Source organism: Condylura cristata, unplaced genomic scaffold, assembly GCF_000260355.1.
Source record: "Condylura cristata isolate star-nosed mole 26May11 unplaced genomic scaffold, ConCri1.0 scaffold00006, whole genome shotgun sequence".
Classification (NCBI taxonomy): domain Eukaryota; kingdom Metazoa; phylum Chordata; class Mammalia; order Eulipotyphla; family Talpidae; genus Condylura; species Condylura cristata.
This window is the reverse complement of record NW_004567107.1, coordinates 52,316,566-52,341,510: the sequence shown is the minus strand read 5'-3', so window position 1 is coordinate 52,341,510 and position 24,945 is coordinate 52,316,566. Positions and strand designations below refer to the sequence as shown.

General features: G+C 37.1%; 1 protein-coding gene across 1 annotated transcript in view; it reads right to left on the bottom strand.

Annotated features, from left to right (window-relative positions):
- The window catches only part of SH3GL2 (SH3-domain GRB2-like 2), a 176,267-nt gene that overhangs the window by 27,501 nt on the left and 123,821 nt on the right, over positions 1 to 24,945 (bottom strand). The window contains exons 2-3 of the mRNA XM_004677680.2: positions 13,799 to 13,867; positions 3,143 to 3,215 (exon numbers count right to left, since the gene is read on the bottom strand). Coding sequence (XP_004677737.1) covers positions 3,143 to 3,215; positions 13,799 to 13,867 — 142 coding nt within the window. The remainder of the gene's footprint in view (positions 1 to 3,142; positions 3,216 to 13,798; positions 13,868 to 24,945) is intronic.

Here is a 24,945-nt window from a genome sequence, read left to right as displayed (position 1 = left end):
ATGCATCTGATAAATGCTTGCCACACGTGCTAAGCTGATGGTGTAGGGTTTTTTTTTTTTTTTCTCTCTCTCCCTTATATTAAAGCAGTTGTATCACATAAGACACTGACAGTCAGCTGTAATTCACATCTCATTTATTGGAATATGCAGGTGTCACTGGCTGCTAGAATGGGGTTGAGGATGTAGCAGTATTTACAGGGGAGGCAAACAAAAACACACCTATTATATAACTACAGTAAATGTGCAGGTGTCACCAAGGAAAGCAGAGTAAGCTTATAGCACTGCATCTTGGTTGAGCCACCTTCTGTAGTCACTGAGAGGCTGAGTGATCCAAGTGTTCAGCAAACTGCTGGCGTTTGGTAATATCCCTTCTGCTCTGGGCCCAAGGACAAGGGAACTGGGTGTTTGCAAGACTCTCACACCCTCAACTCAATGACACACGGGTTCTGAACAAGTGTAGTTGCGTAGCCACCTTCAGGAGCTTGCTAGCCAGAGTCTGGTCCCAATTCAAGACATCCATAGAAGAACTAAACCAATTAAATGCATGTTTTCTGAATTCCTTAAAATGGTTATGAAATTTTGTTTTGTTTGGGATTCTTCTGAGTGATACTTGTATGTGATTTGAAACCAACCTGGGATTGCCTGGTGATGTCCTTAATTGTTCTCCTGGGTAGCAGATGTCCATTTAATTTTCAAATAGCCATAACAGCAATATACTGGAAGCCTGCTAGCACATTTAGCATTCTACTAAAATCCATCATTAAAAAAATTCAAATCTTCCCAATTACATCATCTTTCAATATTTTTTATTAAAGTAAAACTGTTTCTCAACCCCACAATGTGTTTTCATTCTGAATTTGTGTTATACCACTCTGAAAGTGAGGAGGCTCTGTCCCTGAATAAAGCTGAACCTAGTCTTCTCAAAGATAACTACACAACAGAAAGTCAAGGGCTTAGGTGGCAGGCAGACCTGCAGTCCAACCCTCACTTTGCTCCCTTCTAGACATGTTAACTTTAAGAACATTTCTTAAATTCTCTGGTCCTTGTTCGAACCTGTATAAAATGAAGTTAGTGGCCCTCCCTGATGGCACATCGGGTTAAAGCACAGCACTGAGAAGCTAAAGCCGCTTCCGAATGAGTTCGATTCCCGCCTGCCCCGGAGGTGACCACATGGCGTGGCAGACCTCTCCTGACCCGCCTGCTGCTCCCCTCAGCAGTGTACTTCGTCGATCTGCCTGTTCTGTTCCCCGCTCTGTCTCTGGTGAAGCCTCTCACTGCCCCTGAGCCTCTGGCCTGTACCCCAGTTCTGTACGCACAAATAAATGAATCTTTAAAAAAAAAATGAAGTTAGCCTATGTATTAGTTTTCTAGGGTGGCCATAAATTACCACACTGGGTGTCTTAAACAACAGAAATGTATTCTCTTATAGTTCAAGTGGTCAAAAGCCTGAAATCAAAGTATCAGCAGGGTTAGTTCCTTCTGAAGGCTCCATGAGAGCATTATTCTTTTTCTCTTCCAGCTTCTGGTAGTCCCTCAAATTCCTTGGTTTGTGGCAGAATAATTCTAACCTCTGCCTTCATCTCTACACAGGCTTCTTCCTGTTATCAATGTGCTATCCCACCTACAACAGGACAGAGTTCCATTATTCTAAACACTTATGGCTCTCAGAATTAGTGTTACAATGGATTTTCAGTCCCTTTTCTATGCTATGAATTGTTCAATCAGGAAAAATGGTTACTTTTAGAAATGAGACTATATATAAAGATAGCACATACAAAAGTGCAGTAATGTTCAATAAATAATATATAATCCTCTTTTCATATACCTTAGCCCTACAACGAGTTATCTCACAATTCATGTTCACCTCTCTTAGTCCTTCAATGAGTTATCTCACAATTCATGTGGAAATAATAGTGCAGCACAAAATTCTGTGCAAAGATAAAGACAGAAATGTCTGGCTCCCATACGCTAATTTCTTTTGGTGAGGCACAGTGAGCAGTTTCTTTCAGAGCTAGGCCCATTATAGTTGTAAATACTAGGAGATCTTTGTATTTCTATGGAATTATAAAGGTCAAGAAGATGAGTCTGGGTAAAAACGAGAAACCTGACTTTTTGCTATTCTTCACCTAATCTGTTAACAATTTGGTTATGAGGAATCCCTGGTTTCTATGGCTTATTTATACCTGCAATTTTCCTTCCTCAAGGAATTTATGATGTATTTTAAAAAGAAAAAAAATTGAGAGTATTATCACATAAATTGTGTGTATTTTCAAAACAGCACATCATTCCACACTTTTCCTTGTTATATCTGCGGCCCACTAATGCTCAGTATCCAAGCAGACTGGGGCTGTCACCATTGCCTGGGCATTCCCTTGATCCATCAAAGACACTGCAACCCCAACCTGAAACTCCCAAAGAGAATAGTCTCTAGAATAAGAAGTTTTGCAACTATTTGTACATCTCACATAAACACCCTCAGCTAGGCTGCAAGGCTCTGTATTTCTCAGTTAGGAACTGCCATACAGGCAGAGACATGAGAGGATCTACGAGGTTGGTTCTTTTGCTCTATTAAATTTTGTGCCTATGTAGATTGCCCCAGTTCTGCCAGTTTCTCTTCAAAAGATACATAGCTCCATTATCTCTATTATTTCTTCCTACAGTTATTAGAAACACTTGTTGAGCTACCATGTGATTGTTAAGGAATTAGAATGAAGACAAACCCTCCAAAGATGTCAAACATATCTGTCTGAACAGAAACTCTGTATTTCACAAAACTATTCTACTTCCTACTTTTTACACTAGAAGGAATTACACTCTTATCCAAAATGTATCCTAATTTTTTCCATGCCTTACAAATGAAAGTTGCATCAATAACAGCTTGCAGCTAACCTGATATTAGTGCCAACCAAGCTACCCCCGCAAGCCTACTATTTAAATACATTATAGCCAGATAAAATAATCAGAGAATTTTCTAGTTACTTCAAGTGTTAAAATCTTCCCATCACAGTAATGTGCTACACATAAAGTCACTGAACCTCCAGAACAGGGACTGAAGGAGTAGAAGCACAGCAAACCTAGACATCTAAAGAGAAACTAGAAGTTACCTGGAGGGACACCCTGAATATATAAAGTGGTCTCTTACCTGGATTGGGCTGAAGGTATTCAATTGTTTTAGTCATTATCTCCATCACAGCTCTGCTGGTGACATCTACTTTCTGAAATGAGAAAAGAAATAAGCTAAATGATATCACTAGCTTTAGAAACTTAGTGTTTTCTTGAGTACATATACAACAATTGGTGCAACAATTGTGCAACATAGCACAAGTCTTGTGGTGGAAGATGAGGGGCTCCAAGGAGGTGCCAGAAGTAATATAGCTTTGCATTGAACTACGCTAGATCAAGATCTGAAAATTCTAATTTGAAAAATGCCAAAGAGCAACCTGGTAATTTACTAAAATTTGTTTCAAAGTAAATTTCTTATTTTTCTAGCTAAATAGACAGGAGATAGCTTTTTCTTCCTTTAACTGACTTGAGAATGTCTCTAAAAATGGTTTGTTATTTATTTGACAAAGAATAACTCACAAAATTAGATAGATCAAAATCTTCCTGATCACTTTAAGAATACCAGTGAAACCACCCAGGCTATGTTGGCTATATGAATCTGAGAAGATAACTATGCCTCTCAAAGATGTCACCTGAAGCAAAGTGTATCATACTGTCATTACAATGCTGGAGTTGAGAGTGGTGCCTGGGAAAAACAGCAGGGCTAGGTGCAGATTTTGAAACTGAAAATGAGTGCTGACTGCTTTAAAATATAGCAATTAATGATGAACTTGAGGACTCTGACATAAATTGCTGGTGCTTGAGCACATATAGGTGAATATATCTTGCAAGGTGGTTCCTAGACTTATAGGGCTCCTGATTGACTTAGTTTCTGCTTTTCCTGCCACACTGGGAGGATTCTGATTGAAAAGGAGCAAATTCTTTCCAATCCAGAAAAGGAGGCTGCACAGAAAAAATTCAGGAGGTTGGGGGGGGGGTAGCTGACAAAAAGTTTCAACCTAGTAATAAATTCAGCATAAAATAAACCTAAATTTCTTTTTTAAAGATTTGTTTATTTATGCATACAGAGCTGAGGTACAGGCTAGAGATGCAGGAGTGGTGAGAGGATTCACCAGAGATAGAACAGGGAGCAGAACAGGCAGACTAAGAAGAAGTACACTGCTGAGGGGAGCAGTGGGTGGGTCAGGAGAGGTCTGCCGTGCCACGTGGATCACCTCCGGGGCAGGTGGGATTGAACTCATGCTTGAAGTGGTTTTAGCTTCTTAGTGCTGTGCTTTAACCTGCTGTGCCACCAGGGAGGGCCCCCTAAAGTTTTTTTTTTTTTTTTAAGATTTATTTACTTATGCATATAAAAAAAAAAAAGCTGGGGTATAGGCCAGTAGTGGGGAAGCGGGGGAGAGAAGAGGATTCATCAGAGACAGAGTGGGGAGCAGAACAGGGAGAGCTACTGAAATAACCTGCTGAGGGGAGTAGCAGGTGAGGGGTCACCTCCCTGCTCAGGGATTAAAATCAGCCACAGCAGCAATAGCATGAGAGCACTGAAACTTAACCTTTACACCACCAGGGAGGACCCCTTAGTAACATTTTAAAGACAGTGACATATTTTGCCCCAGAGACATTTTATTGATTGTGTACAGTGGGCAGACAAGGTGGCAGCTTTGCTACCAACCGTCCCCCCCCCCTTAAAAATCCAACATCAATTATGTTTTGTGTTTTTTTTCCCAAAGAAGAGGGACAGTTTTTACTTAATTTCTAAGAATGACCTATGCATATAGAAGTCTTAAGAAAACATTTGTAATCAGTCTGTGAGTTTCTGACTAATTGTAAATAAAAAGCCTGGAACTAAAATTGTGAATTTGCCAACTTTTGTATTATCAGTATTTGCATTCAGGGTATCACCACCTCTCTCTCTACTGGGGCTTTCTACCTACATGGAGAGGCTGTGTAAGCTGTTGCCTGCAAGCCAGTCCTCTCTATACTCCCCAGGATATCTTTCTTTTGTCGACATTTGCATTGCATTCATTCACTCTTCTGGGTAAATGATTAGTAAAGCAAACACATCCTTTTCTCCTAAGTATGTATAGAAAATACATGACACAGAAATGAATGAAAAAAATCTGAATATAGAATTTCAGATAGCAATTCATTCCACTGGGATTTTTGTTTTTATTGGAGGTAAAGCGCTCTTCTTTCAATTCTAAGAAATTTTTCAATAACAAACTACATCTCTACTGAAAAGCAACTTTTAAAGATGGGATGTCTCCTCTTCATTTACAGTCACAAACCAAACCATAACTCATTAAAAAACTACATTTGGTTTACTAGAATCATATTACTGTGTGATTAGGTACTTGCTAATACTACAGCTAATAAAGGACAGTATAGTTTTTCCTTCTGAGGTCACCAAGGTAGAAAGGCGCTCCTATTTAAGAGGCGTCTGCCCACATTATCAACCTAACCCCACATCCTTTCGGTTGACCTGAATTTTTAAGATATCTTAGATTTGAGTATGTACAAAATAGTATTTAGGTGTAAAGTGAAATGGCAGGCCCCGGAGCTGTCTGATATAGGATTTGTGTGGCCATGCATGTAGATTCTGGCAGTATTAATAAAACACCACCCAACTACTGCCTACTCAAAGCCATAAAAATGGATTCAAAAGTTGTGTGCAGACCTAACCTGCTGAAAATCCAGGCCAAACCCACGACAGAAGGAAAACACAGCTCCCCTACTGCATGTAAGACAGGGATTAAGGAGCTTGTTGCAGAATGTTGCCAAAGGTTCTGTATGGCTATGATGGGAAGAAAAGTAATTCTTAAGTTCAAGGTTTCTAAGAAGTGCTTCCATAGGAGCTCAATTTTTCAATGAGTGTTTGATATGCTAAAGTCATCTGGTGCTAGAAGTTTAACCAATCTCTAACTTTCTCCCATTTATACCCACAGTAATAGTGATAACTACTATCAAACATAACATGCTTTCTATTTGTCAGACATTGTTCTAAGGCCTTCAAAATATCTTTATACATTTAATCATTACTAATTATGAACAGAGAGATTAAGAAACTTGCCCAATTCTGGCTCCAAAGTCTATGTTCTTAATTACCACCCTATACTTTTGAAAACTTAAGCTCCTTGTAAAAAGGCAACAGAGACATCTAACCTGAAGAAAGATACCAAGTCAGACTAGAGTCACTTTTTACCAAGCCTTGGATGCAGCTGGGGTCCTGGCAGGGCCAATAACACAGGACCAGTATGAATCACCTGCCATTCCACTTTTTTTTTTTTTTTAATTTTAAAGTCCTTAACTCAAGGTCTGTGGAAACCTCATCCACATGGACTATTATACCCTGACTCTCTTGCTGAGCAGTTTGACTCATGTCTTCATTACACAGGCTTCTCTACCAAAGTGCCAAGAAGATGAATCTTGAATAGTCCACAGGGAAGTCACCAAGAGAAGCATGAAAGTGGTTTTCATTAGGGGTACAGAATTCCCATTATCTCTGGACTCTATAAATAAAAGCCACACACATGGTTTAAGTTAATGGTTTAACTTAATGGTTTCAAGGAAGCACAGAGAAGCTGGAGTGAGCAATTTTAGAACACTGTTTTCCAAAATGGGATCAATCTCTTTAGAAGAGGATTAGAAATACGAACCACCACAGTACGCCCTATGGTTTGACCAAAGTCTCCAGAAAAAAACCCAGACAACACAGATCTTTAGAGACCACAGGGTCAAGGTTGAACTTTTCAACACTTTAGCCACCTGCTCTAGAACCAACACAGTAAGCTTTACTTAATCCCTTTTGGTCAGAAAGTATAATAACCTTTATTTGAAATCTACCTTTGAAGCAACTTTATCTAATGCAAGTGCTTGCATATTACATTATCAAAACGTCCCGGAACAGGGAACTGCTATTAGCAAATGAGTTCACAAGGATTTTGTTCCTGATTTTACTCTGACAGATACTATACTCTTGACAGAGTTAGAGTTAGTGAACACAGGAAGAAGAGACCAGCAGAACACCTACCTAGTTCAAAGTCTTAATGTTTTAAATGTGCAAGTCTGAAGTAAAAAAAAAAGGGGGGAAATGGATTCCCTGAGGTCACACAACTAGGGTGGCTATGATGAAAAGAAAGACCAATCCAAAGGTCATGGATCAGAGGGTTTAATAAAATCTGCAGAGAAACCAGACTGTCCAATGACCACCTCAGGTAGGAAGCTGACAATTTCTAACTTCTATTTACCTGTCCTCTCAAATGTTCAGGAATCTTTGTGCCACACTATTCTATACTGTCAGTGATGGACAGGCCTAGGGTCAGTAGCCTGTGAGAACCTTGAATGCACCTTTTTGAAGGCTAGAAAATTATTTATATTCCTAAACTTACATTGTGAAAGAACATACTCTCTTGTTAACAGCCCTGATAAAATTAGATGAACTAAGAAGTTTTGCACTTAAATAATTTATTATAATTGGCAGGAACATATTCCCATGTGATAGTAGCACATTTTAACTTTGAACTTATGACACATAGCTAAGGATTTCTTCAATGCCCCAATTTTCCCATTACTTGAAAATAATTTTTATGTGTCCTAACTTACAATTTCTATTTCTTGAGCACTGGAGTCAGCATTTATTTATCTAACCATATTTGAATGGGAGAGAGAGCTACTTGGAAAGTCTGCTTAGAGGAGGTAAAGTGAAATATATACAGGCAAGTTCTCAGGAAATAAAATCTGAAGATAAATATGTAGGCATACATTTACTAGGTCTCTTTCCTTCAATTTTCTCAACATGAAGATTTCAACAACTCCCAATCTTGAGAGTTAGGAGATTCTTCCTCCACTATCCAGTCTTGTAACAATATTGTGCTGGGAGAGAAACAACTCTCTCTATCCTCTTTTTTTTTTTTTTTTTTTTTTTAAGATTTATTTATTTGTGCATACAGAACTGGGGTACAGGCCAGAGGCTCAGGGGTGGTGAGAGGCTTCACCAGAGACAGAGTGGGCAACAGAACAGGCAGATAGACGAAGTACACTGCTGAGGGGAGCAGCGGGCAGGTCAGAAGAGGTCTGCCACGCCATGTGGTCACCTCCGGGGCAGGCGGGAATCGAACTCATGCAGAAGTGACTTTAGCTTCTCAGTGCTGCACTTTAACCTGCTGCGCCACCAGGGAGGGCCTCTCTAACCTCTTTAATCCCTGAAATGTTTTTCTTCTTTATGTTTAAGAAAAGGTTTAACTTAAGTGTGGCCAGTGGGCCAAATCCAGGTCACCAGCTATTTTTACATTTTATTTTATTGTTAGAAAAATTTAATTTTTACTACTACTATTTATTTGACTACTGTTTAATTTCATATAATTACTTTGTGAAATTAAAATTTCAGTGGCCCGGTGGCTCGTATTAACGAAACTCTCTGAAGCCACTGCAGCACGTGTTCGATCCCTGGCCAGGGAGCTGACCCACATGGTGTGGCAGACCTCTCCTGACCCACCTGCTACTCCACTCAGCAGTGTACTTTGTCAATCTGCCTGTTCTGTTCCCCATTCAATCTCTGATGAATCCTCTCACCCACCACACCTCTGGCCTGTACCCCAGTTCTATAAGCATAAATAATCCTTAAAAAATATTTCAGTGTCCCTAGGCAAATTTTATAGGAACACAATCACATATTAGTTTACATACTCAGTGGTTGCTTTTGCTCTTCAACAGCAGAGATGAGGAGTTACAACAGAGACCACAGAGGTCCTGTGGTCCATAAAGGCTTATATATTTCAGAAAAAGTTTATCAATCTCTGTGCAATGATTCTCTGTTCAGTCTATGGGTGCTGAACATGTCATATGCTGCCTTCCTCTTCAGAGAGACATGAATGGAAGACATAGAATTGACTAAAGAAGGGATTAATGCTTTGAAGGATCTATCACCTTTATTCACTGGAGGAAATAGAGGTCAATATTTCCTGGACATACATAGTGACCATGGATGTGAACATCAGCATAAGGATGAAAAGATAGGACTTTACACAGCCAGACACTGCATGATACCAATGTCACAGGGACACAGGAGAACTTAAAAAAAAAAATTGACATGTTACAATGAAACACAGGTAGGGGGTAGGTTTAGGTATTAATCAACAGATGATTATGATTAAGACCCACTTAAAATGGGGGTAACTCACAGGGGTTATGCAAATTAAATGTTTAAATGTTACACACACATAAATCTTTTAAAATTCTTCATTTTGCTATCACTGAACTTAAGAAAATGTTTCTTTTAGGAATGCACCACACACTTACAGTAAAAGCAGAAACTTAGGGAAGTTTGTCTCACAGTGAGGTCCAGGTTGGTCCAATTAGGCTGTCTTTCATACTTCTCTACTGACTAGGAAGAGTTAATGTGCCTGTCCTCAAATTGCTTTTAGGGATTGCTTTATGGCAGTTATCTCCCATACTGGTTAGGTCTTATTAATAAACAGTATTTTCAAAACAAAAATAAACAAGGCATTAGGCTGAGATTGTCCACTGTATTCTGTTGTTAATCTTCTTGGATATTACTTTCCATGATATTAATTTAGAAATACAATGTAAACAGGTAATTGAGAAAGATGTTTTAAAAACTCCTTTTTAAAATCATCTTACAATTCTACACCAGTGAGTGAGTGTCCTAATACAGGAATCCAAATCTCTTTTAACTACCACACCTATGAGCAAGAATTCCTTGGCAGGATTGACACCACAGTATTCAAGGCATGTGTTTCTCTGAGCATGTTCCTTACCTTACTCTCATAATGGTTATCACCAGAATACCTTACTCTCCTACTAGTTATCACCAGAATTCAAGAGAGATGTTATTACAAAGTGATAGCATGGGGAGTACATTTTTTCCCATAAAATTCAAACAAGATAATAAGAGTGCTTCACATGGTATGTGGGAACAGTGGGTTTAGCCTCTCTTTAAACACAGTGATGCAGAATTCAGTAATTCCTAAGGTTCTTTAAAAAAAAAAAAAAAACAGCTCTGACAACCAAAAGTTCTTTCTTCTGTTGAATCTGAATCTATCTCTGTATAGTTTCTCTATATAAATTCTATCCCTACCACTTGGGTTTGGGTAGAAGAATCTTACCCCTCTTTTCCCAATGCCTAATTCAGTGGATAAAACATTTATCTACAACTATTAGCATTTCTCTACAACTTACTCTAAAAACCACTCTCTCTCATATGGAATGGTATGCTTTCTGTCCTTTCTCAAAGTCCTGCTTTTCTTTAAATTTGAGTTTGTTGCTTAAGAATTTTATTCTCATTAAATTGTTCCAGAGCCATGCTCAAACCCTATGACCCCTGCTGGTTGTAACAGAAGGGGTTTCCCAGACTAGTTTTCTGACTGCAAAAAAGACGCCAGAACCTTCATGCATACTCCTGCCATACCCATATATATTGGAGAAGAGAAAATTCAGGATTTAGCTCAGTACCTTCTCTGGGAAGCCTGAGTTGGGTCTTCCATGGAATGTAATCCAGTCACCCATCACCATGTTCTATAAGTCACTGATTTTTTTGTATCTATTTCTACCATCAAAACTGGAAGCCCCTGATGGCAGATACATACCTTAATCATCTAGGTATTCCTGATGCCCAGCACAATGTCTGATACTTGGAAGCATGTAAACATATTCAGTGTGAACTAATGATTGTAACCATACATACACAAACATATCACTGCAGTAACTTTAGGTTGGAGAAGGAACAAACAAGTCTTTAAATTTACTCCTAACCAAAAACCTGGAGCCTTTTCAAAAACAAATCCACATCATAGCTATATAGTGGTAAGAATTTTAGCTTGAATTTTATATAGCTTGTAAGCAAACAGACACCATTTAGAACTAACACAAAAACAATTCTATGCGCAGCAATTAAGAGGGGGAGTGAAATGGCTATGAGCAGGGTTTTTGCAGAGACAACACAGTCACAGGATTCCAGCTCTGGGGACTGAAAGTCTGTGGGGGCTGAGGCATACACTGTGATTTTACTGCATCTCAGCAGGAGAGTGATGAATGTGGGTAACATATTAGAGCAACAACCTCTAGGAATACCACTTCTTTCTCCCAGCAGAGCTGTTTGATGCAAACCTCTAATTTATTTTATTTTATGGTCTAATTGCACTTCAAGGAACACTCTGAACAATAGTCTCTCTATCCTCTCTAAGGATCAGAAAAATCAACTATAAAAAGGGAATATATTTTTGTGACTAATAAGCAAATTAACAGGAGAGAAAACATTTGAGATTCTAAGTCCAAAGCATGTGCTTTCTAGTCACCAAAGAAATATTTCACTTTAATGAAAAGTTTGCAGTAGGTAACAGATAAGGCAAAATATGAGTGGAATAAAAATGGAATAAAACAATTTCAATACTGCACTGAATACCAAAACAACTAAATCCCAAAAACAAACAAGGAGAAGAAATTAACTTTATTCCAGGAATGTCTAAATTTCGAAATAGAAACTTCACAGAGTAAATTTTCTAAGAAATAAAAATAAACCTTTCCTTCAGAAGCAAAAGGAACATAGGTTCTTTGCCTGAAATAAAATACTGACAAGGTCTTTAATTTCAATTAGTTTGCAAGATAGGCATAATTCCAAAAACTTAACTAGCTTTTCTGTGGCAAACTACTCTGTTCTTCAAAATGTCCTCTTCTTTCTAGCTTTAAGAAAGTTAATGCAGGCTTAGTCACTGAACTATCTCACTTACTACCTTTAGTCTAGGCAGAGACTCAAATTCTGGCCCCTTGGTTTTAAGTTCCTAAATACCTGCCTAGTCTGTGATAAACAAAATGGCACTGGCCATTTGGCAAATTACAAGTTCCCTCTGGGGTGGGGGTGGGAGAGACATCAAATGATAAGGGCTGACTAAAGAAGATGGTATATAGAAAAAGGTTGGCACAAACTAATAGGTCCAGGACAGATCATAATAAAGCAGGAGCACTCAGGGCTGGGTGAGTCCAAGTCAAGTCATTCTGGGCAGGTATGTCAGCATGTCAGTGCTATAGAAGTATTGATAGAATAGTGGTTTCAGAACTGGGAACAGTGCTAGTTAAAAGCTTTGATCAAAGGTCAGGTGTTATTTACAACTATAACAAAGGTGAGGAAAAAATAGGGGTCAATGCACACTTAAGTGGAGATAAGTGACTACAAGGCATTGAGTATATGAGACTCATTTCTAGTTGATATTGAAGAGTGTCATATTAAATCTCCACCTGGTGGGTATTTACCTTATTAGCAAAGTCTATCTGAAGGACATAGACAGAATAGCCATGTAGGTAAATGCTGTACAGTCTCATTTCACAAGACCCCTCTCTTTGGGCAATTTATCATTTTTTTCCACCTTGAACTCAAATTTGTCTGTTCTATCCTACTTGCCATTTCCTTTACTAAGAACATACTAGGTACCTCTAACTCACTCATCCTACACAGCTTCACTTAAATATCACTTAAATATCAGGCAGGAAGGCCTTTCCTGACTATCTCATGGGTTAGTTTTCCCCCTTCACAAGCTTCTCGAGCATCATGCTTTGCTCTCTGTGACACTAGTAAGTGTTGGTACAGAGTGTGTCTTCCCTACTAGCCTATGAAATTCATGCTTCAGATATCTTATTTACTTACACACTGCTATATCCCCATGTGACTGGTTTAGAGAAGGCACAGAACAAAAATTTGTTGAATCCACCAACTAATTCAAAAGGAGAAAGACTAATGGAAAAAAAAGTTAAGGGAGGGATTTTACTCGACAAACAGCAAAAATAGCAAAATTGAAGCAGTCCCTTAGAACTGATATAGGCTAAGTAAAAAATGTGGCTCCTACCTATGATAAACTAATGACAACCTCTTCATTTAAGCACAGGGTTTATAGTTCCAGTTCACTGCCTGTTAGCAAATTACCTTAAGCAATTCTTTGCACATAAACTCAAATATCACTTGCTATGAACAGTCTCAGAATGAAAGAACAGCAAAAGAGAAAATATGGCAAATGTCACTACTTTTTGAGAAACTATTATCTTTTCATAAATGTTTTAGCAAGTGATTTATATTATTTTAAATCCTTAGTACACCTCTAGGGATTAATATTCCCATTTTACATTAAAAAATAAAGACACAGGGCCATAAACTGACTTGTGAACAATGGGTAGAGTGGAATGTGTGCAGAGGCTGGCAGGCTGCACAGCCTTGATCTCCATCACACTCTGCTGCCTCAGGTTGCCAAGGCCCTGTTAGGGGAGTCCTCTAAAGCCAGACAGTAACTAAAATACTACCGGAAATAATTGGGACATCACTTCCTGCATTTTCTTTTCTTCCTGCCTCATCCCAATGTTTTATTTTCAAATATACCTTGAAAAGAGAGTAGTTTTAAGAATAACAAACATATTCTCACATACTAGTGGAGAAAAAAGTCTCTTTTCCCTTCTCTCTTTTCTGTTTAATAAAACTAGTGGTTTGTGGGAATGCAAACTAGTACAGTCACTATGAAAAACTGTTTGGGGTTTCTTCAAACTGCTAAACATGGAGCTTCCATATGACCCAGCAATTCCACTCCTAGGTATCTAACCAAAAGACATTTAAACACTGATTCAAAAAGATATTTGCACCCCTATATTTATTGCTGCATTATTTACAATTGGAAAGACATGGAAACAGCCCAATAAAACTAGTAGTTCGATGCAAAGGAAATTCTAAATGGTAAAGACTTACCCTCTCCATCTCCTTGAAGTCATCATCTAGCTTGGTTCCTTCAGCTCCTCCAACCTTCTCACTCACTTTCTGTAGGAAATGACCAAAAAAAGAGAATGATTACAAATAAACACTTTTAAAGTGTCACAAGTTTTAAGCGCTTCCACAAAAATCATCAAATATCTCACAATCATTATCTGGCACAGGTGAACAATCCCATTTTCATAGGAGAAAAGTGTGGTTCAGAGAGTTTAAACAACATGACAAAGGTGATACACCTGATAGGTATGCTGAAGCAAGAGTTCAAAATAATTTCCTGATTTCAACTGCCTTGAGCTTTCTGTTATATGAATCACTATGTAATTACATAATCACTAATATTGCCTTTTGAAAGTTATGAGAGGCAATAGCACCACATAATCATTTCCCTCTGATAATGAATTTAAAATGACATCCAGGTAGAAAATTGCTACTTTTTCAAACTATTCTTCAAAGGATTATTGAATATATATACTCACAATTATCTACGTAACTGGTAAGAAAAAAAGTCAGCCCAGCTGAGCTTCAGATAAAAGGATTCTAACTGTCAATATTCTTACAGATACAAGACAAACTATAACAGAAAGATGGTGAGGGTATTTTTTTTTTTTTTGCTACCCAATCATTTTCAATTATAATACATTTTACATGTCTCAATTTACATATGATAAAGGGCCATTTTCTATATAGTTTAATTCATCTCCTCCTAAAGGAATCCCTAGATACATATTTCTGTCTCTTGGCTATGGGAGATATATCCTTACTCGGGTCTGAGGTGCATACCTTACTCCCTGTATTTCACTCCTTTCCACCATCAGGGCAAGCTATACAAGAGATCATTCTTGGAAGATCCAACAGTTTGAATTTTCTATATAGAATTATTTTCTTAAAAAGACAGATACCTATTCTGTTTGGAAACAAATATTCAAATTAAGTCTAATAAAAATGCATGTTGGCCCTCCCTGGTAGCACAGCAGGTTAGAGCACAGCACTAAGAAGCTTAAGCCACTTCCACATGAGTTCGATTCCCACCTGCCCCGGAGGAGATCCACATGGCGAGGCAGACCTCTTCTGACCCACCCGCTGCTCCCCTCAGCAGTGTACTTTGTCCATCTGCCTGTTCTGCACCCCACTCTGTCCCTGGTGAATCCTCTCACCCTCCTAATCTCTGGCCCGTACTTCAGTTCTGTATGAATAAATAAATATTTTTTTAAAAAATGCATGTTGGCCTTCCCTGGTGGCGCAGCGGGTTAAAGCACTGCACTGAGAAGCTAAAGCCACTTCCTCATGAGTTCGATTCCCGCCTGCCGGAGGAGACCACATGGCGTGGCAGAATTCTCCTGACCCACCCGCTACTCCCCTCAGCAGTGTACTTCGCTGATCTGCCTGTTCTGCTGCCCACTCTGTCTCTGGTGAAGCCTCTCACTGCCCCTGAGCCTCTGGCCTGTACTCCAGTTCTGTATGTACAAATAAATAAATCTTAAAAAAAATGCATGTAAAGATCACACAGAAATACTTTGGCTTCATCAAAGAAAGGTCTACTGCTAATTCTATAAGTCATTTATGTCTCTGAAAATATTCCGGTTATAAAGGCAGCTGGATAATTTTCACTAAGATTGCGCATATTATACAAAGTTAGTATACATAGAATCAAAGTACGATTTTTCATTTCCTTCAACAGCCCTGGGGGGAGGGTCTTTAAAGGGAGTCCCCACAACAACCAGACCAGTAGTGATCACAGTGACAACCTGGATCACCTCAGTGGGTTTAATTCACCTCCTCCTAAAGGAGTCCCAAGATACATATTTCTCTCTCTTGGCTATGGGAGATATATCCTTGCTCGGGTCTGAAGTGCATTCCTTACTCCCTCTATTTCACTCCTTTCCATCATCAGGGAAACCTATAGAAGAGATTATTCTTGGGATATCCAAGAGTCTGAATTTTATCACCACTCTCAGCCTGCTTAGCAGCTGTCATTCCTTTCTCTCCAGCATTAGCACCAGAAGGAATATGTCATAATAGAAGGGCATGCTACTGACTGAGTATTCTAACTCTGTGAGGTACACAGATTTATTATGAAAATTAAATGGTATAATAAATGTAATAACCTGTGTCATAAGCTACAAGATAGCAGTAGATCCTAGTTCACTTCTTTGACCAATAAAGTATATACCTGCCTATATCCTGGTCTCTTTCATCAATTTATTTAACTGTTGTTTCACAGATTGAAAATAATATAACCATTTCATTAATATAATAAATATTAAGTAGATAAATCATTAAATATGTAAAGAATAAAAACAGCATTAACATCTTTAATTTGTAGAGCTGACGTATACTTTCATTAGTAATTTATCACCTACTGTGCATACATAATGAACTGTATAGAGCAGATATTATTTCAGTGTTGCAGAACAGAAAAGGGAGGTTTGTCTAAGTTAAATACCTGGCCATGGCAGAGATCTTTAGCTAGGAAGAAGTGAAACTAAAACAGGACCTGAATGCAATTTTCATAAACTAGAGGCATCTTTGCAGTTACACAATTTTGAAGAACTGTCCATGGTGCTTATATTTCCATGAGATGACCAGAGGTCGATTCAGTTTAAACCCTTGGTCCCTGACATTAGGCTTCTCACTTGACCTGTGTCCTAAGTGATGCTAGCTATCAATTATATCAGGATCCAGGATTTATCTGGTATCTCTACCACCTAATCCAAAACTTGGATCAATTGTGATTTTTGGTCCACCACTCAAGATTCTTTGTCTGCTGTCATAATGATTTTTGCCAAACTAAAACAGGGCTTAGGGAAGCCCTAAAATTCAGTTTATAACCCCCTAGTGGAATTCCAAATCCCAGTGGCCTACATATTTAGGTTTAAATTATAGAAGATCAGGAATAGAAGGGATCTGAAAGGTTATTACTATCAAATTTTCCCTACCACCTAGAAAATTTTTACTATGATTTTTCTGTTCCTCCCTGTCTCATTTTCTCAGTAGTTTTAAGCTCATTATTTCAGCTCACTCATGTCTTTTTGAAGCATGCAATTTTCAGTTAAATTTGGGTTGGGAAACTAATCTTGCTGAACTAAAATAAGGAATGTATGTTACACAACCCCAAATCAACTGCCTCATTTCTACCTGACTGCCTCCAATGTCAGGGAACTTATTATATCCCAACGTTCCAATATGGTTAAAAAGGATTATAGATGAGGCCTCATATAAGGAAAAAATCATCTTCATTTGCAAAATTGCCACAATAAACATGCAGTTGAGAAATGTTTCCATGTATAGTAACATTAGAGAATCATGGTAACTCTGAGTTAATCATATTTTGAGAACCTCCAGGGAATAAAACATGGCTTTCAACAAAAACTCAAGAGCCTATATCACAGCTTTTATCCCATATTGCTCTACTGATAATGATTTTAGCCCTTTCCCCCTTTTTGGCATACATCAACAAGTGAGCACCACAGCAGTTGGCTATTGTCAAGTAAGTTACCAAATGGAATTGTTTTTACCATTAATACTTTAGAAGTTGTCCTAGAAAATCACAGTAACATAAAATTATCTGTTGAATGGCTATAAATATTTAGTGTGTGTGTGTGAGAGAGAGAGGGATAGAGAGAGAGAGACAGAGAAATAAAGAGAGAGCAAGTGGGGCAGAGGAAGAAAGACAGAGAAGGAGAAAGTGGGGGGGAATGAATCATTTTGTTCTCTATAAAAGCTGACATTTGGGTGCTCTGAGAAAAACAGTTCACCAAAAAATTAAATGAGATTAGGAGTTACATGTGGCACTGGCTTGATTGGCTGGCTGATATCAAAATGTATAATTTAATTACATTCTTATAAAAAAGAAGTATTTGAAATGACAGTCTGAGTTGTTCTCTGGACAACTTATTTTTCAAGGCACAGAAGATCTAAATATGTCAAGACACTGAATTACACAGTGGGTTAAATAACAACTGACTCATTCCTTGGGAATATGGTAAATGTTTTTTTTTTTTCTCTAGCTCTTTAAATAACATTACTAAAACATCTTATCATTTTATGGGTAAAAATCAAATTGAAGAATGCAGGATCCCTGTGACCATCTGGCCAATACTGATTTTTTTTATTTCCTTAACTTATTTAAAAATATTTTACCCTATTAGTTTCCATAAGTTGGTTTTTGTAAACTAAGATAACAAAATATAAAATATTTTCTGGTGCTATTAAGTATATACTAGATAGTATGTTTGCAGTTTGAAAAAAGAATCATATATTTTAACAAACTTTAACAAAGGATTAATGAATTAAACAGACTAGTTAATGAAACAAAATGTCCCCCATATTATCTTTTAAAAACATCACTGCTCAAAAATCTCAAATGTACCTATTTAGCACAATAGTGGGAGTTCCTTTGTCTAATTTCACCTGCTATTCCACTCTATATACTCTGTGTTTTAACCCAAACCAAAGTCACAAAGTCATCCTATTCTAACTTATTCTTCATTGTATTCCTCACAACAGGTGCTCATTACAGATGTGAAGAACTGAACTACAATGGATTTTTGTAAACATTAATATCAAAATGAATTAGGAGATGTAAAGCAAACCAAAGAAGACTGATCCCCTCACTCCGTATCTTAAAAAAAAAAAAAAAAACTTTAAAAAAATAATGCAAACAACTCATGTTCTAAATTAAAGGATTTGTTCGTAGAGTTGGACATGCTATTTTTCCCCATAAAGCAAGTAAGAAAAATGTCAGTGAGTTAGCAGCAAGAGACAGCTTAAATAAATGACCACTGTTCCCAGCACAAAGGATGCTGTACTCTTTCCAACCATGACTCATCCTCCCCTGCATTAACTGTCACCTCTAGGCAAATGATGTTCCATCCTCTACTTGCAGCTCTGAATCTTTCCTGAATTGCATTTCTTTAGTAAACACTGGAGATACAGCTACCATATCTCCAACTGCCTTTTGTAAAAGTATCTTTAAAAATCACATCACAAGTGAAATTTAATACAGTTAAGACCAAATCATTTATATCTCACACCTATAGTTCTTTACCTCCTAAAGCCCACATTTCTGATCAGTTCTTTCATTATTCATAATAAAAAGTCAGGTCTCCTTACAGCCTCCAATCAGCTGTGTTTATTTCCTACTTCTTATACTGGACCTATTTCCCTTTTTCTATTAACATTTCAAATCCTTTTTATTATCTAAGATGTTTGCCCAGATCTCAGCTTGTCCATCACTTTTCCACCCTACCTGGAAGTTATTAAATTTCATTTGCACTTTTTTTTTTAAGATTTATTTACTTGTGCATATAGAACTGGGGTACAGGCCAGAAGTGCAGGGGCGGTGAGAGGCTTCACCAGAGACAGAGTGGGGAGCAGAACAGGCAGATCATCGAAGTACATGGGGAGCAGAACAGGCAGATCATCGAAGTACACTGCTGAGGGGAGCAGCGGGTGGGTCAGGAGAGGTCTGCCGCGCCACGTGGTCACCTCCGGGGCAGGCGGGAATCGAACTCATGCGGAAGTGGCTTTAGCTTCTCAGTGCTGTGCTTTAACTCGCTGTGACACCAGGGAGGGCCCTCATTTGCACTTTTAATGAAATACATCATCTGCTGAATGACCTGGAGTTAGCCACTTGATGAGTAAGGCTGTTGAGGACCTTTGCTCCTCTGAATTTTAAAGTGCTAAAGATGGGAAACAATCAAACTTTTTTTGTTTGTTTGTTTGTTTTCAAATGTATTTGACTTATTAGCTAATACAGTGCTTGCAAAACTGGCAACAGGTTGAGAAAACTTTACCTCAATGAATAATTCTAAGACAAAACTGCACACAAATTAAAGACCAGCCCTTAATTATGAGTTAGCACTGGTTCTGTATCTCCTTCCTGAGAATTTAATCTCTGTTGGCTACAAGCAAAAAGCTGGAAGATTCAATGAACTGAGGTATGTGATATATTATTTATAACCAAGGTTAAAGAAAATTCTGTCATAATTACAGCCATTATTAAAGGAAATATGGCAAGTAAGTAAATTATTAAGGACAATATGGAAAATGAAAGTAGTAATTATTTTAAATTCATCCTCCATATTACCTGTATTACCATCACAATGAATATTAATGGTAATAATTAATTAATCAATCTTGGCTCTAAGTATGTACATATTTGAGTTAATATATACATACACATATTCATGAACATCAACACATACATATATGTGCAAATATATCTGTGTGTTTGATATACATCCATACACATCAACACATATAATAGAAAGTAAACATAATATTTTTCCAAAATGCTTATAATCATCAAAAATAATTATTAAATACTCCTTATATGTTTACTTATAAAATTAAATAGAACTATATATTAGAATTAAATAGGATTACTTTAACATCCATTAAAACATACTTAGTTTACTTAAAGCAGAAAGGAAAATTAATACATTATTATGACCATTTGCAACATGGCACAATCTATAGAATTATTTATATGTACAATGAAATATCACTGACAAGTAAATAAGATCTACATGATGTAAATTTTTAAAATTGTATTTTGTGTTAAGAAAAATGAATTCCAATCCCAACAATGACATTGAATTTGTTTTACGAAAGATAAAATGCATAACTTCTTTGTGCCTCAATTTCCCCACTTAAGCACTGAAAACCAACATGATCAAAACACTGATTTTGTTGAGAATTTAATTAGAACTATCAAGAAAAACTACAGAAGCAATCTGTAAGCTATCAATCTTTATCATTAAAATAAGAAATTATTATTTTTAAATAGGTTTTGTCTGTCTTACCAAGACAAGATTGAAAGCTGATTTCCTATATTAGGTAATAAAAAAATTCTAAGGGTTAGTTTAAACTCATTAATAAAAACCATTAATAATGTATAAGCTCTTTAGGAAGAACCTATAATAATCTCTCCTGTGGGACATGGTACTGTTTTCCCATTATTTGTAGAAAGGCATAACCTATGATAATAACTAAAGAAGCCTATACTCTGACTCTTCTTGAGAGTTCTTTAACCATTATTAAATTTTTAAAACTAAAGTTTTAAAATTTTTAAATCACACTTAATAAGGTACTGAGAAATCAAAAACTATGATAATTGATGACATAGCAAATATATAGAAGGAAATAGGAAAGTCAAAACCACAATCGCATTTTCATGGTACTTGGCTAGATACAAGTAGATGTTTTTTTAGGTAGAAGCATTATTATAACCCAGGAAAAGTCATTTTTTGCCTTCCACTTAAATGAAACCACTTTGGGTTACAAGTCCTAGTATAACATAAACTGGGTTTCCTGGACGGGGCACTATTGGAAACAAGGAGGGGAGCTGAGCATTAAGGTGAACATATATAACACAAAAGTCCTGTCTGAATTTTTTCGCCCTAACTTACACCCTGGTACAGCTGGAGATGGCATGTAGAAAAGAAACATGTAGAAGTACATGTGAAGAGGGATTTGCAGGAGACAACAGGAGGAAAGACATGTAGACATAATTAAAAGAGAAACATAGGTGAGAGATATAAAAGGAGGCTGCTTCTGGTCCTTGGAAGGGATAATGGCTGCTGTTATCTTGATTCATTGTGGATTAAGTTTTATGTTTTGAATTTTCACTCCTTTTCCATCTCTCAATTAGCTAACTGATCCCTTACTTGTGGTTCCTTACTAAAAGGTAACTCAGACTTATGATAAGCTCGCAGGCCTCAGCATCCCTGCTGGAGTTGAACCTGTCTGGGCAAATGTCCATGAGATTATGGGAAATTTGGGGAGCTTTATTAGGAAATTATTATTTGAAATCTTTCTTCTTTTTTTAAGCACACTAATTCTATTAAAAGTTTTTCATACTGTCTGCTTCCTTTACCTCTGTGCACACAGACGTAAATCTGTACTCAGAATGTGTACCTCTTAAAGTTCAGGTTCCTGGCTATACCTTGGCCACATACTAATAGTGTTTTCATGTATAAAAGACAGATGGTTTTACTTTATGGGATATAAGTTTCACATGTGTTTTTCTTGACTGTCACTAAACTGGAATGCTTAAATGCCATGATGTTTTGAATGTGAATTTCAAATATATATATTTCCCCATCCCCAAACTTAAGATTTTCTGAGAAAATAAAGGTATTTTTTTTCCATATAACTTGAGCTAATTCTTATTTTTTAAAAATATTTATTTATTTATTCATACAGAACTGGGGTACAGGCCAGAGGTGCAGGGGCAGTGAGAGGACCAGAGACAGAGTAGGGAGCAGAACAGGCAGCTCGACAAAGTACACTGCTGAGGGGAGTAGCGGGCAGGTCAGGAGAGGTCTGCCACACATGTGTATCACCTCCGGGACAGGCGGAGATTGAACTCATGTGGAAGTGGCTTCAGCTTCTTAGTGCTGTGCTTTAACCTGCTGCGCCAACCGGGAGGGCCCCTAATTCTTATTATTTTTTACTATTAAACAGAACTTGTATATTAAATAAAAGTAGAAAGGTCCTCATTTTACACTAAAAGTAGTTACTCTTCCTCCTCTTTCCCCCAAGAATTCAACATACATCATCAACTTTCTTTGACTATTTGGAGGTAAAAACTTTAAAGTGAGTTTAGGTGAGTCAAGCACTTGGCTCATTTCCCAGCTTCCAGTCTATCTTGCTTTTTTGTTATACACTATATAGAAAACTCAAAAATCTATTTTTATTACATTCTGTTGCTCATGTGGTACACTAAGGTTAGACGTAATACATTCCAGTGCCCCATTTCCTCAAGGTGAGAATTTCCCAGGGCCTTATTTGGCTAATAACTCATATACACCCCTCAAAAAGGGTTTGGGAGGATTTATTACAGAATTATCACTTAAAGTTCCACATCCCTCTGGAAAAAGAGAGCATATAATCCCCTGTAGTTTCACTTGAAATTATCCTGCTTTTATCTTCCAGAAAAATTTTAAAAATATCTAATGTGTACAGAGTAAAAAACAACTGGCATTTCTCTTTTTTTATTCTCCCAAATAATCTATTTCCTTATTAGATAAGTGGTAATATAGGAATGGAAGGGAAGGATTCAACAAGAGAATAGTATCTCTATTAAGTTTCTTATGTCTGGCAATAAGGAAGATTTTACACATGATCATAGTCCACTGAAATTAAACAAAATATATTTTTTAAAAAAGTATCTGCTAAAATTAGACTTGCGAATTAAGGCTAGAATCATGTCATGTCAGATTTTTAAAAATTCTATTTAAATTTCAGTCATAAGTTCCTGAGGAAAAAAGTATAACTCATAAAAAAAAGGAAAATTCATTTGAGTAAATGACTTGAGTAAGTCATTCGAGATTTCAGTCTTGGTTAATGAATGACCTAAAATCTAATGCCTAATGACTCAGTTGATAATGCAGGAGGGTATAATCTTAGACTTTCATTAGTCAAGAGAATTTGCCCTCTAGATCTCTATTTCCTCACCCACAAAATGGACTATAGTTAAGATGTAGTTAAATAAGTATTAAGGTCTTAAAAATGAGTGTTAGGTGAGTGTTAAGGTCCTAAAAAAATTGATGTCTATTTCTGCAATGGTTAATTTGATGTATCAATTTGTTAGGTTACAGTACCAAGTTACTGAATCAAACACTAATCCAGGCATAGCTATGTATATTCTGTAAATGTCTTTAATGTCCACAATCAGTTGATTTTAAGTAAACAAGATTATACTTGACAACATGAATGAAACTCACCCAAACAACTGAATTCAACTGAGAACAAATCGGAGGTTACCTTGAGAAAGAGATTTGGTCTCCAAATCATATTGGCCTGCTTCTCTCAGAACCTTAATGGATACAATTTCTGCCTGTTGGAGTGCTGTTTTGAGTACACTAAAGGTAGTCAATAAATTAGGAAAGGGAGGGCAACTGAAAATCCCAAGCAAAGTGTGTTAAGTGAAAATGTTATGGTACTTTTTTCCCCCATAATAGGAGAAATAGGTTGTATTTATGCAAATCGAATTATAAAAAAATAAATCATCTTTAGAGTAAATCCACGAAAACCAGGCCAATTAAAGGTTTGAGAATTAACATTATACATGGCATCATTCCAGAAAAGGATCTTTAAGAGCAAAATTGTGTGCTTTAGACACATTCACCAGTAACAACTAGTTAAAGATGAACCAAGATTTATACTTCAGAACACAGAAGTCATTTTTAAAAGTGACTTCTTAGTTTTCTAATCAGATCAACTTGTATGGTATATTTTTTCACTGCGTTAGCAAGTAGAGTGAAGCAGAAAAAAAGTCTGTGGGAAGAAAATGAGTGTGTGTCTGAGGCGACACAGTAAAGTTTTTTGGGGCAAAATGTGAAGGATTCTGATTCTAACTTTGAGTGGGAGTAACAGGAATGAGTAGTCTGGTAACTCATCAGAAGAAAATCACTATAGGAGTTTACTTGAATGTCTGATGAGAATACATATTTCTTTGGGTACCTATGAGTGTGGACATTAGGGAGAGGGATAGGCAAGGAAGCCACTAAGAAAGTGTAGCAAGGTGAACAGATGAGTTATGGTCAGACAGCCAGGACATACAGCCAGAACCCTCCTGGTTCCATATCCAGTGAAACTCTTGTTTCCAAGAAATGTTCTATATGAACTTACTATAATGAATAGTTATGACTCAACAGCACTGGAAGAGAATTTAATGTGCAAAAAATATTTAAAAATTTTGTATAGCTTTCAATTAGCTTACATAGCTAAAATTGGTGCTTTTTTTTTTTTTTTTTTTTTTTTTTTTTTTTTAGTAACAAGAACTAGTTAGATCATTTGGGTTTTACTGTCCTTCAATATTAAATCTGTAACTTCCTTTTTCTAGATGTTATACTGTCCCAGGGTCCATGGTACCTTTCCCTGTGAAGATGTCTAGACTCCTCTGTGGGCCCACAACTGGTGGGCCTACTTCTGTTCAGTGTCTGTGAAATCTGTTAGTGTCCCTGGAAGGCAGTGATTTTGATCTTGCTCGCTGCAGTACTGGCCCATGGTTGGTCTGCAGTCGAAAAGCATACCAAGCTCTGTGCTAACTTGATCTGTTAATTTATTCCTTTAATTTTCCTTTTCTATTCAGGTTTATTTGATATCATTTCTCTAAA